This window comes from Hyposmocoma kahamanoa, unplaced genomic scaffold (assembly GCF_003589595.1).
Source record: "Hyposmocoma kahamanoa isolate Upper Pololo Valley unplaced genomic scaffold, ASM358959v1 63, whole genome shotgun sequence".
NCBI lineage: Eukaryota > Metazoa > Arthropoda > Insecta > Lepidoptera > Cosmopterigidae > Hyposmocoma > Hyposmocoma kahamanoa.
Genome location: NW_020653851.1, coordinates 6,839,061 through 6,857,857, shown reverse-complemented (window position 1 = coordinate 6,857,857; position 18,797 = coordinate 6,839,061). Strand labels below are relative to the sequence as shown.

Genomic DNA, 18,797 nt, shown 5'->3' with positions numbered 1-18,797 from the left:
GCTTTATTTTTTTTTTTTTTTTTTTTTTTTTTTTATAAAATATAGGTGCGCATTTGACCTCCATCTCACCTGATGGAAAGTGACGATGAGGTCGACGATGGAGCATGCACACCTAAATAATGCCTATTCACTCTCGCCTTGAAAAGGTCCAAGTTATAACGTTCAGGGAACAAGTCTGCAGGCAGGGAATTCCACTCCATAGCCGTTCGCCATATAAATGTGGAAGCGTAACGCTTCGTGCGAATCTTTGGAATATCCACAACATAGGGGTGGAACCCAAGCCTACGCCTAGTCCCCCGGTGATGGAAAGGGGAAGGCGGAATTAAATCATGTAATTCCATCGCACACTCTCCGTGATATATCCTGTAAAATACCGATAAGCAGGCAACTTTACGGCGGTGTTCAAGGCTCTGCAGCTTCGCCTCCACTAATTCCGAGTCACCTATAAGCCTCTTGGCACGGTTGTCAATTGAATCCAAAGTGGCCAGTTGATATGTCGCAGAGCCATCCCAAAGGTGGCAGCAGTACTCCATGCACGATCGGACTTGTGCTTGGTACAGCTGGAGCAACTGTCCCGGTGTAAAGTACCGCCTCACCCTGGAAAGGATCCCAAGCTTCCTTGCTGCATTTTTGGCCGTGGATTCAATGTATCTGCCGAAGTTCAAATTGGACGACAGGTCCATTCCAAGTAGCTGGAGACAATCGGCTATCGGTATGGATATATCACGAAAAGTCGGAGTCAGCTCAAAGGGACTCCGTTTTGTGGAGAATAGACACGCCTGCGTTTTGGTAGCGTTAAATTTGACAAGATTGGCATTGCCCCAATCGGAGACTGCCTGGAGTGTCAAATCTAAACGGCTAACCATGGACTCTCGACAAGACTGGATTTCCTCTCCACTGACCCTTGCATTGGTCAAGTACCTATCTACAACTGTGCTGTCATCAGCATACGCAAAGGTACCTGGAATTAACATATCATTGATATGCAGCAGAAAGAGAGTTGCAGACAGTACGGAACCCTGAGGAACTCCGGCATCTATCGCCATATGTTCGGAAGAGTAGCCTTCTAAGACCACTCGAATCGAACGTTCGCTCAAGAAATCCGAGATCCAATTGCAAAGGTCAGTGGGAAGCCCATAAGAGGGAAGCTTGCTTAAAAGGCTTGCGTGCCAGACCCTGTCAAAGGCTTTAGAAATGTCCAAAGACACTGCAAGTGCTTCGCCTTGCTTTTCTATAGCCTCGCTCCATATGTGACAGGCATACACAAGAAGATCCCCAGTAGATCGCCCTCGTCGGAATCCGTACTGGCGATCACTGAGGAGATCGTTGTCTTCAAGGTACGATAGGAGACGGTTGTTGAGTACACGTTCCATAGTCTTGCAGAGTATGGAAGTGACTGAGATAGGTCTATAGTTGACAGGGTCAGCTCTGCTTCCCTTTTTTGGTACAGGTTGCACGTTTGCAAGCTTCCACGACCTGGGAACTACACCAGTCTCAAGTGAGAGGCGGTACAGGCGTGTGAGAACAGGAGACAACTCAGGTGCACAGTTACGCAGGACTATTGCTGGAATTCCATCTGGCCCGCTAGCTTTATTCACGTCTAGATTTCGCAGAGTTCTAAGTACCTCTTTTTGGCGTATGCGAACTGGCGCCATAGTGCAGCCAGCCTGAGGTAAAGTAGGTGGTAGGGTCCCTGCGGCATCTAGACGCGAATTTTCTGCAAAGAGTGAGGCAAAGAGATTCGCCTTCTCTTCCGCAGTATGAGCCAGCGAACCATCCGGCCTCAGCAGAGGTGGCAAAGATGGGCGACAAAAGTTCGATTCGACCGCTTTGGCCAGGGACCAAAAGGATTTGCTGCCTGCTGGATAAGAGGCAAGCTTGGCTCCTATGCGGCGCACATGGTCGAACTTGGCCCTACGTAACATGCTTTTGCACTTCTTGGCGGCCTTATTAAAAGCTTTCTTCATGTTCTGAGTACTCGGAGTTTTGCGTAGTCGAGCATCTGCCCAAGCTTGGTACGCGGACTGTTTACGTGCTTCAGCACAACTACAATTAGCGTTAAACCATGGACGAGCTTGGGGTCCATTGGGTACATCAGAGTATGGAATGTAATACTCCATACCCAAACGCAAGACCTCGACTACAGCATCAGCACAGCTCGACGAGTCTCCTGAAGTAAAGCACGCCTGCCAGGGATATGACGCAAAGAAATGGCGCATTTCGTCCCAATCTGCTAACTTGTATCGCCACACCCGTCTCATACCACTAGGGCCCTGATCGGGTGGGGAGTATACGGATACAGTTTTCACCAGACAATGGTCGGAAGTACCCAGTGGGGCCTCCACAACCACAGAGTATCGGTCCGGATCAGTTGTCAGCAGAAGGTCCAAGCAATTAGCCGTATGGGATTCAACATCTGGTATCCTAGTGGCGCCACTGACAAGCTGGGATAAGCTTAGCGTTAACGCAAGTTTACGCGTCTCTCTCCCAGCGTGATCGGTCTTCTGGTATGGGAACAACCATTCTTGATGGTGTGCATTAAAGTCCCCCAGAATGACTAGTTGCGCCGCTGGGTACCTATGCTGAATCTCATCAGACGTCTCACTTAGATATTGGAACAGCTTGGTCGTCTCCTGATCTCCACTGTGCGATCGGTAAACACAGCAGTACACTATTTGTGTAACTCCTGTGTCAACCAGAAGCCATAAAATTGAAAAACTCGGTGCCTCAAGGTTCTTGAGACGCTTGACACAGATGTTATCGCGAACGTACACACAGACTCCGGCACGAGGTACGAACCTGTGCTCCAGAGTATACCCGGGGTAGCTGAGGTACGCTGCGTCAGTCGGACATCTGATCTGCGTCTCTGTGAGGAACAGCAGCTGCGGTTTGTCGGTTTCAAGGTGGTAGTGGACCGAATCGAGATTTGAGTGCAGACCTCGGATGTTAGTGAGGTGCACTTTTAGTGGGAGGACGTGCAACCGCTGTGTATACTTTTTTCCATTTTTAAAGTTTTTCATTCTGTTTTGGAGAAGTGAATAGGCAGGAGGAAGGCAGTTGAACGAGGCACTGCGTCGTGTTCAACCAAGCAGCAGACTCATACTTTATACAGATTTAAAAGCTGATACAGATTTAAAAGCTGTTCAGGTGTGAAGTACCGCCTGACCTTGAAAAGTATGCCTAGTTTTCTGGCAGCAGTTTTTGCCAAGCACTCGATGTATCGCCCAAAGTTGAGGTTGGATGATAAGTCCAGACCAAGTAGCTCAAGGTGGTCCCTTATCGGCACGGATACACCTCGGAAAGTCGGAGTAAGGTGTAGGGGACTCCGTTTTGATGAGAAAAGACACGCCTGTGTTTTAGCCGCATTAAACCTGACCCTGTTAGGATCTCCCAAGTCGGAAGCAGCTTTCAGACTCAGGTTCAACCGGGTGACCATCGCCTCTCGCTTACACCGGATCTCTTCACTGTTGTCTCGGGCGTCTGGCACATAACTCACCGCCACTGTGCTGTCGTCTGCGTACCCAAAGATACCGGGCATCAGCAGCAGGTCGTTGATATGCAGCAAGAATAGAGTGGCGGAGAGGACAGATCCCTGAGGTACACCGGCATTTATACCATGAGGAGCAGACGAGTAACCATCTACAACTACACGGATTGACCTATCCTTCAGAAAATCGCCTATCCATGTGCAAAAGCCAACAGGAATTCCGTAAGCTGGAAGCTTGTTTAACAGGCTATCATGCCAAACCCTATCAAAGGCCTTTGATATGTCGAGAGACACGGCAAGCGATTCACCGCATTTCTCGACAGCCTCGCTCCATAAATATGTGGCGTACGCAAGAAGATCCCCAGTAGATCGTCCACGGCGAAAACCATATTGTCGATCACTGAGGAGATCGTTATCTTCGAGGTATCCAAGGAGACGGCTGTTCAATACACGCTCCATAGTCTTACAGAGTATGGAGGTGATTGCGATAGGTCGATAATTAGATGGGTCGGCATGGCTACCTTTCTTAGGTACAGGCTGTACATTTGCAAGCTTCCAGGATTTCGGGACTTGTCCAGAACTCATAGAGAGGCGATACAGGCGAGTCAACACCGGAGACAACTCGGGTGCACAGTTCCGCAGGACAATCGCTGGGACTCCGTCAGGGCCACTGGCTTTGTTGACGTCTAATTTGCGTAAAGCTTTCAACACCTCTTTTTGACGGATAGTGATTTCGGGCATTTCCGAGTCACATCGAGGTAGTGTAGGTGGTGTTTGCAAAGTAGCGTCAAGACGGGAGTTGGAAGCAAAAAGAGAAACAAAAAGATTTGCTTTCTCTTCAGCGGTATGAGCCAGCGATCCGTCATCTCTCATTAAAGGCGGAAGGGATGACCTGCAGAAATTCGCTTCGACCGATTTAGCGAGTGACCAGAATGCTTTACTCCCTGATGGATATGAAGCTAACCTGACCCCAATACGACTAATATGGCCGAAGCGAGCTTTCCGTATCGCTTTTTTGCAGGATCTAGCGGCTTTATTAAAGGCTTTCTTCAGACGGAGGGTTTCCGGTGCTTTGCGATCTCGAGCATCAGCCCAAGCCTGGTACGCAGATTGCTTTAGCGTTTCCGCAGAAGCACACTCAGCGTTAAACCAAGGGCGAGCTTTGCCGCTGGAGGAGACTTCGAAATACGGAATAAAGTATTCCATAGCCCGAATAATCACCTCAGAGACGGCAGACGCGCAGCACGTCGGATCGTCAGAAGAGAAGCACAGCTGCCGCCAGGGATAAGATGCAAAGAAATGCCGCATCGCATCCCAATCTGCTGACTTGTATCGCCACATCCTCCTAGTACTTCCCGTACTGAGATCGGGCGGGGAGTAGACAGATACAGATTTCACCAGACAGTGATCGGATGTCCCTAGTGGGGATGAGACCGATACTTGGTAGCGGTCTGGATCGGTTGTCAGCAGAAGATCCAGGCAATTGGCAGTGTGGTCGTCAACGTCCGGTACCCTGGTAGCGCAACTCACCAGCTGGGTGAGGTCTAGCGATAGAGCACATGCCCGCGCCTCTCTTCCAGCGTGGTCGGTTTTTTGGTATGGGAACAACCATTCCTGGTGATGGGCATTAAAGTCCCCCAAAAAGACAAGTTGTGCTTTAGGATACCGTTGTTGGACTGTTTCCGCCGAGCTGCAGAGATGGTTGAACAGCCTAGTCGTCTCCGGGTCTCCAGAATGCGACCGATACACACTGGCGTAGACAATTCTTACCCACCATGACAGCGCAACATAAGAATGCAGATCGTTCAGCGGTGCCTAATCCCCCCACCGCGTTTATTATTGAGTTCGCTAACATCCGCGGACTCCACTCCAACCTCAAAGCTGTCCACCATCACCTCGAGACAGCCCGGCCTGCCCTGCTTTTCCTGACGGAGACGCAGATTCGCCGTCCGAATGATATGAGTTACTTGAACTGCCCCGGCTACTCGCTTGAGGAAAACTTTCAGGCCAAAGCCGGGGTATGTGTATATATTCGTTCGGATGTGTGCTGTCGCCGTCTGCGCTGCCTGGAGGACCCCTCCTTTTCCACTATGTGGGTGCTCGTAGAATCTAGTTATTCAGCTAGAGTCTTCGCGTGCTTATATAGATCCCACAGCGGGGATGCGGAGACAACTAGGCTCTTTGACCAACTGAGCCAAGCGACTCTTGACGCGCAGGCGCAGTTCCCATCTGCGGAGATGGTCGTGTTGGGGGACTTTAATGCTCACCATGAATCATGGTTAAGTTCCCTCAAGACTGACCATGCAGGAAGAACTGCCCACGCTTTCGCTCTCACGCATGACTTGACCCAACTGGTAACCCAGCCCACCCGGGTTCCAGACATATCGAATCATGCACCCTCTTTGCTTGACCTTCTGCTCGCGAGTCACCCTACCTACTATACAGTATCAGTCAGCGCCCCCCCTGGGAAGTTCTGATCACTGTTTGGTTGGGTGTAAGGTTTCCCAAATGCCTCCAACTAAGCTGAAGGAGGTCACTCGTCGCATTTGGCACTACTCGTCGGCGGATTGGGATGGTATGCGCGACTACTTTGCGTCCATCCCTTGGTTGCAGCACTGCTTTGCGGGAAAGGATGCCTCAGCAGCTGCCGATGCTGTTGTCGATGAGATTGGAACGGCTATGAATTACTACATACCGTCGTCCAGTGTCATCGCCAATCGCAGAGGACGCCCTTGGTTCAATCGCGAATGCATGGACGCTGTGAGTGAGAAACAGGCTGCATATCGTGGTTGGATCAAGGGTCGTGTAACAAAGGATCCCAACCTTGCGTCCCTTAAAGCAGCCTATAACAAAGCAACCAAGTCTTGCAGGAGGGCTTACATAAGAGCGGATGCCCAGCGCGTTTCACGGATTGGCCAGAAGCTGGTAGCCCATCCCACCGGTAGCCGTGCCTACTGGAGCCTGGCCAAAGCCGTGCAGTCCAATTTTTGTCGTTCGTCGCTGCCGCCTTTGAGGTATCCCAATGGATTTTTGGCCTATGGCCCCGAAGAGAAAGCCAATTTATTGGCCGACCTTTTTGGGGCTAACTCGCGCATTCACGACCAAGATGCGCAACCGCCGTCAATTCCCCACTGCGGAGTCACAATGCCTGATATAGTTATCAGGCAATGTGATGTCCGCAAGGAACTGCAGACTCTTGACGTGCGGAAAGCCTATGGTCCAGATGGGATACCTCCTATCGTCCTTAAAAGGTGTGCGGCGGAGTTGTCTCCCGTACTGACGCGCTTATACCGCCTCTCATACCAATCTGGTAACGTGCCCCTAGCTTTTTTTAGCCTTCCTCAATTTTCTTGACCTTTTCATATTAGGGTTAGAGTGAATGGGGAGAGCGAAGGCAGTTGTACGAGACACTACTACTGAAAGTCATGCGGCACATACCCTATATGGTACGCCGATGGGAAACTAGACTGGAGCGCGCGGGGACGCCCGAACCCCCCCGGGAGTGGCCATCGGGTCCTTTCATCCGGTCGCCAACCGGCACGATGGAGCACCCCGGGATTTTTCGCGAGTTGGCGGGGCAGCCTTTCACTGGAGGCTAGTCAGCTAATTGGGCCCCCTACTACCTGCGGTCGGCCAGCGGAGCACCGTGCTTCGGATCCCGCTACCCTCCGCATCTAGGTTCCCAGCGCAACAACAAGGGAGCCCCGAGATCAACCAAATCAGTGCAGTGCAACTGTACAGACCCTTCACTTTAGAGCGGCTACTCTGGGCGTCAAGCCGGAACACAGCTATAGCTGTTTGGCGGCTAGGCTTCGCCCAGAGGGTGGTCACCAGCCACGACCAAGGTCTACCACCGGAGTTTGTAGCTTATTTGGCACCACCCAGGGGTCACGTGTAGGGTCTCGAGGGTACACAGCCTACGGACGCGAGCTACTTAACCCCCAAAAAGTGTAAAAGTATAAAGAGCGTCATTCACGCTTTAGTCTTCGTTTGTTCGACTGACAGCGAAGCAAACAAAATTAGACAGTACTGCGATGACATTACAATTTAAATTCAACGTTTTAGCTTTTTTATATTCCTTTACATGTCCCTACGTTTAAATAGGTTGACTTGGGACATTTTTTTCGTGGTTTTTGTATTGGACCCGTCGTCCATTTATTTATTTGTAAGTCAATGTGTCTAGTAGATAGTTTTATCACAGTTGGTCCCATAGAGACGTTTGATTCTTATCAGAAACAGGATCGAATGGCATGCCTTTTCTTCCTGACATTTTTTTCAAAATATAGAGTCCATGAATTTTGAATATATTTCTATTGGTATTCATAGGAATACCAATAGAAATATATTCAAAATTCATGGACTGTCCTCTAGGACTGTTTTTCTTGAGCTGTAACGGTTATTTATTTATTTATTCAATGACAAAAAAAGTGTAATGTAACGGTATTTATCATGGCGTTACATCAATTTAGAAACAACAACAAAATAAAAACAAAATCAACCAGAATTAAAAAAAGAAATAAAAAAATAATCTAATCTAATCAAAACTTAAATTATCAATATCACGCCGCCTGGTACAGTAGTCATTTGGTACTTTGAATTTAAGGATCATTTCCACGAGGTACAAACTGTCTATATTATACACTGCGTCAATGTCTCTTTGTAAGGCTTGACAGTCCAGAGTTGACTTAATGGGTATGGCAATTTTTACATCGTCGGCAAACAATAGAGTAGTGGCACTACTAACTACCGCGGGAAAATCGTTAATAAAAATTACAAAAAGGAATGGTCCCAAATTTGATCCCTGACTTATACCAGAACGGGTATGGTACTGTTTTGAATGGTATTGTCCATACTTTACGAATTATTTCTGGTATTTGAGATAATTGGCGAACAACTTTAAAAGCCGGGGAACGAATCCCATTCTACTTAGCTTCGGCAGCAAAATGTCGTTGTCGACCAAGTCAAACGCCTTCTGGAAATCAAGGTATGCAATATCGACTAGATTCCGAGCATCCATTTCCCTCGAACATCAACCAGCTCAACGATTAAGGTAGCTGCCCTGTATTCAGGCACGTATCAAATTATTAAGTATTGTACCTACTATACTATTGTATATACTATATATCCTTAAATAAAATGATGAAATCAAAAAGTATTTTTTGGAACTGACAAAATAGATTTAAAAAAATAACACACGTGGCGCCACCAGCCGTATATGTCTTTAGGCGGTGCCAAATGTGACAAGATTGATGTAATATATTTAGAGCCATAAGTTTTGTATATAGATAAGTTTTATTTCGTACGTTTTTTAATTTATTTTGTCAGTTTCCAAAAATGTTAGTTTTTATGTTACATCACTTTATTATTGAGGGTACTTCATCATCCCCAGACCCAGCAAACTATAATGGGAAATGAGAATAATCATATTATTATATACTTCAGACCCGAGCAGCATGCCCTTAGTTTTGTACGAAAAACGTGTTTTCCCAGATTAGCTATGGTCATATAGAAAGTATAGCGCTAAATTTGAATTATGTTCATTATAAAGCATTCTGGGCGAACACGTGATCATATAAATAATATTGTCTGGGTATGGATGGTTTTGACGTACACGCGACCTTAGGAAGTTACATCAATGGCATATACTTTGTGCATTCAGAAAAGTAGAATTTCAAGTAATTTAGTCATCAACTGGACCAGTAACCTTGTAAAATTTTATTGCCGCGTGTACTGCGAAACCGGCCTGTTTAACATCAAGGATGGTCAGAGTTCAAAGTAACCTTTTAATTACCAAAGTAACCTGTTATGAGACGATAATTAGATTCGGACGTAAAAATTGTTTATTACACTGCGAAAAGCTGTTTTTATATCGATGATTTTTATATAATTGATTTTAGCGGCTTACAGGTTGAATATTTTAGTGGCATAAAGTTTATTAAGTGCAAAAAATAGGCTTGTGAAAAAATGTATGTTGGAATGAATCAAGATCTTGGTTTCTCCACTACATAATATGCACTGAATTAACATTTTTAAGCATTATTTTTGGTCAGCTCCCACGTACTCATTATTGTGATTAATTAGTTTTGTTCAATAGGAAATATTTAAAACAAGTTTGATTAGTTGTGCTGCATAAATATACACAAATTTAAATACATGTCTCCTATTTGGTTTTAGTACTTGAATGTTCTTGCAACAACTTTGTAAAATCTTCGTAGTTGTTTCTTGAAAATGGCTTTGTTTAAGTAAATACATAATCCTGACAACAACATTAATGAAAATGCTACGCGCAATGACACCACAATTTTATAACATCGTTGAGGTTATCTACTTTGTTATGATGAACTCGAGTGTGTTATTTATATTTTTGACAACTAGTGCGATGAAAACATATTCGTATTGATGAATAGAAGACGAAAACATACTATATCTCAAAATACAAAAGGCAATAGCATGAACATAGCGTCTAAATTCGAATTGTAGTCGTGAAATGTTTCTTCTATAGTGAGAAAGAATATTAACAACTCATCGATGCTAACTTATATACATTTGAAATGCATTTTTTTTATGATATCAAGTGACGGGACATACAAGTCGTTCGTCTGGTGTTAAGCGACACGCCTCTAAATGACAGTTGCAGTGCCACTCAGATCTTTAAATTGCAAAGATCTGAGATGCACCTCCACTGCACCCGTCATCTTGAGACATAAGTTGACGAGTCTATGGGACTAATCCTTGTAATTTCACCAGCACCCTTACCCTTCAAAACCGGAAAGCGTTAATGCTCACATTATTACTTGACGGCAGGAAGAGGTCCGGTGGCTGTACTGCTACTAAAAAATAACTATAGACTCATTGACTTACAATAAAAGTCAATGTATAGACTAAATATTTTCACCCTTGCTTGCAGGTTGAATATAATTTTTTAAGTATATTTTACTTAAGATCTGGCAAATAAACTTATTCTATTCTGTTTATAAATTTGGAAATCAAAATATATATAAGATAATGTCGTACTCAATGTTAACACTTTGAAGAATTTTCTGCCGTATATAATAAGAAAATGAATGGGAATTCCATTTCTATCTATTCTTATGTACTCTACCGGACACATATATATTATAAATAATACTTTGAAGTTTCTCTAATAAAACAATTACATTGTAATGTCATTACAATGTTTGTTATAATGCTTATTATTATTGTAATGTCTGAATATATTTGCATTAGGTGCATTAGCGATCTTTGAGAACAGTTCTAAAAACGTTATTGTGCTGAAAATTCTTTTTTTCCTAGCAATAGTAGACTAATTATTTTTATTTCAACATGTTTAAACAATATAAACAATATCTAGAAATTCTGTTTAAAATAGTGTTCGAAATTTAAAAGTGGAAGAATTAGTTTATCTGAAAATATATTGTGCGAAGCAATTAATAGCAACATGTATCGTAAGTACTCGCAGTCCAAAAAATATGAGATTCTTTATTTCTATAGATACAGCTACAGCTACAAAGTATCAATCGCAATTTAAGACTATGAATAAAATATATATTATTAAATATGCCTTAAACTGACATACGAAAGAAAGTACGTGAGAAAGATTAATGAACATATTTGTTTTAAAGTCTGTTGTGCAATTACAAATGTTATTCGTAAAATGTTACGCGCGCACGTTAATCTTTTGTATTGTAGATAGTTATAGGAATTCGTAATGGGTTTCCTTTTAAATTACTTTTATATTAATATTATTATTGTCTTTTATAATAAACTATCAGTATGGCTGAGACGGGTTTTGTCCGTGTGACGCGTGTATTCTCGAAAAATTATTATGAAACAATTTTTTTTTACAGATCCGAAGGAAAGGAATATAAGGACAATGGAGAAGAGAAAGATAGTGTTTAAGGTAAGTTTTAATTTAATTTTCAGTTATATATAAAAAGTTATAGAAGGTGCGTGATTGTCACCTGTATTGAGAGTAGAGAAGATGGTTTAGTTAGTAGATGGTTAAATTATAACATGATTTTAAATAATATTGAACTTTTGATAACAAGTTTGACGGGAGACGAGGTTAAAGGGACAACGCTACTGCGCGAAACGCCGCTACGCCACGTGACGCCAGTATGTTATTATTATTTAAAAAAAACACATGTTTATGATGGTTACGAAACATAATGGTTAAAGAAATTTAAAAGAGAACTAATAATAATAATAATAATAATGTTTAATGATCAAAAATTTAGAAAATAATTATTCTTGTGTAGCTTTGCTTTCACGCCATTTTTTAAAATTTATTATCACGTGTGTCCTATTTTATTAAAGCGGTGCCATTTTTGAGTATTTTAGGGACAGTGGGACACGAAGATTTAAAGTGGGACAGTCCCGATTAAAGCGGGAAGTATGGTCACGTTAATTATACACAAAGATCACTTTCACTACATTGGTTTCGTTATTATGACCACGACAATTTTTACAATTCCTCGACTACTGTCAAGACAAAATCTTTGCCAATAGTTAATGCAAAGCGTACCACTAAACGTTCTCGATAAATTTTATTACTTTAGTAGGGTCGTTAAAAGCATTTTCACCGGAATTTGTTCCTTATGCGGATTGCTCCAATCAAAATTCAACTTGCCAAGCCTGTCAGTACCTATTATAGCATGCCGTCGAATATTATGAGCAATTGATTACGGTTCGTTGGCACTTTGTACTCGGACAAATTGTATTATACTCGAGTGTCACTATTTGTAGGCGGCATTGTAATTCATACTTAGTTTAAGGCTTATTTATATAAAGGCCCTAAATTTCAGCTTATTTGTCCAAAAAGTGAATTATAGTATCTACATTTTGCGAGGAAATTTAGGAACATTATTGGAAGTTGACAATTACCACCCTACTATTACCTAAATCTAACTACCCTACTCTACGCAGAACACGCAACCAGAATTTGGATTTTTTTTAAATTTCCAAATTGGTGAATTGAACTTGAGACGTCTTCATTCAGCGCACACAGTGCAAATCGTTGAGCCACAGAGGTTGTCAATTTGTCCAAAAAGTGAATGCCAATACAGTTTGCGAGGAAATGTAGTCTTTGTTGCAAGTAGAGAATAGACAATTTATTTGATGTACTTTGAGAGTTTGTGCTGCTCAGACACAAATTTCACTATTGAACACGGGTCTACCTAAAGGAGGGGCGTTAGGTTAGGCTATATTCCGTACGCTGGTCTATTGCGGCTTAATGAGAAGATTTTGTAGAGTAGTCAAATTCAGTTTAATGCTATCAATTAATGTGACAGGTTCTTATAATTTCTTATTAAAAAAAAAATACGGTGACACAGTCACCCATCCATTCCTACATAATCAAGGTTCACGTTTCTGCCAAAATTAACAAATAACTTGCATTCCCACACCCACCCATAATAATTTGAATAGAATTTATAACAAGAGAATTAGGCTTGGAATTCAAGCGATTTAGATTATGAGTTATAATTACATCGTAATAGCGACCTGTATCATTTTCCATTGCATTGGATACATGGAATATGACTTTAAATATAGGCTTTATTGTGTTTAAATGTAGGTCTGTGCAGTGACATTTTTAAAATGTATTTATAATGATTAGGTTTAGATCATGTTGAATATATCAGTGATATTATTAAAATGTAAATAGTACATTAAACTGCATTTACTTTTATTGTAGCTTACCTTTCGAACCATGTAATTTATGTACCACTAGTATTAATGTAAGATTTGTATTGATAATGCCTTTCACAGGGCATTGATAATGCCTTTTGTCTAATAATAGACTCCGTACTTATTAATACAAAGAACAAACACTAAGAAAAATTCCTACGACCCGGCCAGATTTCAACCAGCGTCTTCCAACAAACCGTGTCTGACGCTATGCCAACTAAGCCACGGAACGAACTAGTGGACTTTGCGAAATTTTTTAAGTGCTTGTTGCAGATTTTTGGTTTTGGTTTTTACCAACTTTTTTGCTGCAACAAGCACATATAATAATAAGTTAATAACCAATAACTTCAGAACCTCGTCTTGATTTCTGGGCTGACGTTATACATTAGGCAAAAAAACTATTGCCCTGTACTCCGTATGCTACAAAAACTTCCTGTGTTTTTGTCTTGGTCAAACACCAACAATGTGTTTTAATACGTCGTATCAATTAAATTGAGTATAATATTCATGTAACTGAAAGTAAGGTGAGTCACGAATGAAGAAATTGCATAAACAGAGTGTTTGTGCCGATACTAAGGTAGACGGCGCTTAAATTAAGTACACGTACCCTTATTTCCCATAATATTTCGATTGCTATCCTTTTTACCTTGCTGCAACTGAACTACTGTTCGTAGTTGGGGCAGTCAGTAGACTGTCCCAAATTACCTAGAACGGTTAGTAAACGTTAGACCATCCATCGATACTCGTTTACCTTTGTGGATTAATCGCCGTATTTAAAGACTTAACGCATTCTACGTAGTTGTATTTCGCCATGTGTGAAATACCGCTTGTGTTTTACTGTGTTATTGTACTGTACTTAACACTGTTCGGTGATAAAAAAGTGACCATCATCGTTACTGGTAGTTCCTTCTGATCGGTACCGCGCTAACGGAACAGCCACTCATTCCACCGCATTTGTGAGACCCTTAATTAGGACGTCTGCTGCAAGTTGAGGAAGAAGGCTGCTAAGGATAACATATGAGCACGAAACCCACCTGTAAGGTAAGTGTAGTATAGTTCAGTTATTCAGCACTCCTTTTACCTGCCGATGCGTCCCTCTCCAGATATTTTTTTCCATACATTCCACTTCTTTTCTTAAAAGCGTCACAACGAACGAATCACCCATCAACCCGCTCGTATGCGGCGCGTACGGACATGTAGCTTGACTGCCACGCTGTTACACAGAGTTTTTAACAAGTTTTATGAGTAAAAAAACAAGGCCATATTGCTTGAACAATATTTTTTCGTAATTATTAGTACACAGATCGAACACAAAGAAAAATTGATTCAATCCGGCTGGATACGAACCAGCGATCTCACTCCTATCCAGCCGGTTCGAAGGAATTTTTCTTTGTGTGCTGTCTTCGCTTTAATAATTATAAGAAACGGTTAACCCATCATAAACTCGAATTTTTTTTCGAAACAACGTTTGTTCGAATTTTAATTACACCGAAAACCGAATTATAACGGAACCGTTGTTCTTTCAGGATATGTTGGATGTTTACCGCAAAGACACGATTAGGTTCGGTTAGGGTAGGTTAAGTAAGGTTTAAAAGAGAAAACATTTTCCTGTCAAAATTACTTTCGAGGTTATGAAAATTCGAGCAAACCTTATTTCTGGAAAATGTCGTTTCGGACTACTGATAGGTAACCATAACAAACTAGTGGAGTAATATTAGACATAACTGGTTGATGACTTTGCCATCTCAGTCAGCCGTGGCCATGGGACCTGTAAACGACCCGAAACGAATCCGAAAAAGTCTCATTTCCTAGTGGAGTAATTTCACAAAAATAATTAAATAGCGTGGTAATACTTTAAAACATCGTGATATTAATTAATAATATTATAATAATATTTTTTCTTCAATTCACTGGAAGTTATAGAGTAACTTAACCGATTAAGGGCTTCCGTTGTAAAGGCATGTGGCATTCGGAGAGATTTCGGTGGTTCACATTGAGCTACTGACACAGTTTCTTGCCGAACTATTCGTCATTCGATCGAATGGCAACGCATATCAATATGACGCCTATTATGTTATACATCTATTGTGATCTTATCAATGCATGTAATGTGTTATGTTATATACAAGGGCATGTCCGTCGGTCAAGGGTGACATTTGCAAAAATTGATTTATATTCGTCTAATGTTATTCATATAAAGTATTTGTAATGTTACTTGATAACTTATTGTTGTACCTACCTATTCCTGTATTTGTTCGTAGTTATGAATTATCAACCCATTTACACATCCCACTGCTGGGCATGGATCTCCTCTCGGGCGAGGATTTAGGCCATAGTCCGTCCCGCTGGCCCAATGTGGGTTGAGGACACAGACATATCTAAATAAACGCCGCAAGTAGAGCAATTTGTATGAAAACCAAGCGGGCCACATTTTTTGTACCCACTATGACGTCACAACAGCTTTTTAGTGATGGAAACCTCCTTCCGCTCGCTCTATATCGATTGATTGAACGGAATACGCGTAAACACGCGTATTCCATTCAATTAATCGATTCTGAATATAATAATTTTTGTTCAAGTATTTGTTGATTACAAGTAGTCATAATAATGACATAGTACAAAAATACTAGAATAAGATAGTTAAGTCCTTTTCTTTTATTGTACTTGTTCTTAAAAAATGTTGGTTACTTTAAAAAATTAAGACTTTAATTTTTAATTGACTTCAAATATTGAAATTATTGTCCTTCCAATAAAATGAGCTTATTAATTACTGTTAATTCTTTGCATTATATATGTATTTGTATTACTCGTACTACATATCCGGCGATGTATGTAATTATTTGCTCACTATATTCGGACATTCGAGGCAACGTGCTGTAAAAATTATCGAAATTACAGATACTACTGATAATAGATACTAAAAAACCGAAAAAAAATGAAACATTACTAAACGTTATAACAAAAGAGTTATGGAATATTTTTATAATATTGCTAAGGTCATAATAATTTTCGTCCCTTTGTTTTCAAAATCGATCAGAATCGAGAACAGTGTTGTCTAACGTATACATCACTAAATGTTAAATTTGGCCAAAGAAATGTACAAGCGGCCGTATCACGAAACTGAATGCATTATACAAAAGTGCGTTTATTCGATATTCATGGCGTATTAACAAAGGATCGCAAATATTTCGTATCAAGTAAAAGCCGCAACATATTATAAAACATGAGGCATACTCGTACACTCGGCTGCATATTTGTTTTCTCCAAATTCATACAAAACCAAAATAATTGTATCGAGTTATATATAAATATTATAGTAATAAATTATGCATCTTCTGATTACAAAATCACTTGCCCGTGGAAGGAAACGTTCCTGTTTACGCGTTTACCCACTGTTATGGTGCTTTTGCAGTTTATAATGGCACAATTATGCATTTTTCGCGTTTTCGACTGGTGTTTATCTACGATAACGACCGAGCGCGTTCTAAAGTGCAGCAGCGGCAAGTAAGTGAATTTCTTACTTTGGGCACGCGAAGTACGTACACTTGCGGCATCTATCTAGATATATGTCTGAGGTTGGGGACTTCACACGTTTTCCGAGGGTTGTGAATCTTATTCGACGTGCAGGTTTTCTCACAATAGTTTCCTTCCCGAGAAGCTCATGGTAAATTGCAAATTAAATTTCGCACATAAATTCCAAAAAACTCGGTGGTGCGAGACCGGATTCGAGCCCACAGCCTTCGCTTGAGAGGCGATAGGTCAAGGTTTTTTCATTACACTACAGTACTAGTATGTAATAGTTATTAATAATATAGTAATTATTAATGAATTAGTAATGTACATTTTCAGCAAGACATGTATGTATTCTAATGAACGGTGTATGTAATAATATATACATATTTTTATTACTAAATTATTCATCTTAATGCACATAACATTGTTGCTAACATAATAGTACGACCTTGTCATTTGAGGGACATCACTAGGTTTCAAATAAAGCTATAGAACGTAACGATATAAATATTACAGGTCCCATGGTCACGGTTGACGTCGGTTTGTTTGAAAAAACAAATATACGCGATTTAAATCCGGAAAAATAGTTTCATTTCCTATGTGTAACAATCGCGAAAACCTAAGAACTCGAGATATAAATAATAATTCAATCATAAATATGGACTTCAGATAAAATGGCCGAACACTGAAGTAGTGTTTCTGCTTTTTTTCCAAAACAATATGTAACGATTTTCTGCGAAAAAATGTCAGAAAATTAAATGATCGAAGAAAAATTAAAATCTAAAATCTGGCAGTATGGCTAATTGGACGCCTTAGCCTGTCCCGAAGGACGAAACCATTTTATTATTTTAGTGAATCATAAATACAAACTTCACAATTTATTGCATTTGAAATGCAGATATAAAACTGCATTACATTTTGTTAATAGTATTTAATAGTAATAAATAAGTTATTGGTGGTCATAGAGTTTATAGTATTAGACAATTATTTGTTTCGTATTTCAACTATTATTAAGTTACGTTCCGTCGCCATTTAGCTTAGTTGTCAAAGTCATCATCCAATGTCGGCTCGAATATAAAAAGCGACATAACTATGCAAAGAATTCAAGATGCGGGTTACAATGCCTCCATGTATATAAAATATACTATGGAATTCACAATGAGCTATTTAGGACACATGGGTACAGTGGTCACTTTAATTACAACTTAGAACAATGTAAAATCCTTAAATAATTAACAATTTTATATAATTTACAAAATTATACTTACGACATAATAACTTCATGCCACGGATTTTGAATCCGTGATTATAATGATACGTTTCAACTATGCAATCAAAAATTAAACCTACTTATTACGCGTGTATGAGTCAATAATGCCTACCTTAATTTTCACACCCACTTTAAAACCGGTATCCTAGTTAAGTCCGATATCTTACTCAAAACAATGGAGTAATTTGTATGCTAATTCAACTGCATATTGCCCCATAAAGATAACGTCATCTTACAAAAATTTCGTGGCCACTTATCACCGACATGATTCTTGACCTAAGTTTGCCTATGGAAATGGCGTGAATGTACACGTGGACACAATTTATGACAATGTCGACTGTTGCAACTTACAAGATTCAGACGAGGCCGTATCATTTAGCATAACGACAAATAGGGAATAATTTAGCTAAGTGAAACTTGTGTGAAATCGTCAAAAAGACATTTTACAAAACAAAGAATACTTCATCGACGTTGAAAACAAGCTGTCACAACATTTTCAAATTAATATATGTCGAATTCTTCAGTGTAGTATGTCATAGCAGGGCACGTTCGTGAGCCTGTGACATTCCTCTCTTGCCTACACATAAAATGTCGAAAGCCACCAAGGTTTATACATTACGACGGTTAATCCCATCATAGTCCTGTCGCCTTCATGGTGCATTTACCTTATGACTTGCCCTTGTTTTTATTACACAAGTCGTAAGTATGTGGCTTATAAAATTATCTTCGGGTAACATAAATCTTAGTCATCTCATTATGAAATTATGTTTAACGTCAAAATAATATTTAGGGGTTATATCTTTTGTGACATGAGGTCATTGGGAATGAAAGTAGATGTTG

The 18,797-nt window shown here is 40.7% G+C and overlaps 1 protein-coding gene across 1 annotated transcript in view; it reads left to right on the top strand.

Moving 5' to 3' along the window:
• LOC113230561 overlaps window positions 1-18,797 on the top strand; it is a 194,637-nt gene that overhangs the window by 26,734 nt on the left and 149,106 nt on the right. The window contains exon 2 of the mRNA XM_026464578.1: window positions 11,335-11,387. Within this exon, the coding sequence (XP_026320363.1) occupies window positions 11,361-11,387 (27 nt within the window). The 5' untranslated portion in view covers window positions 11,335-11,360. The remainder of the gene's footprint in view (window positions 1-11,334; window positions 11,388-18,797) is intronic.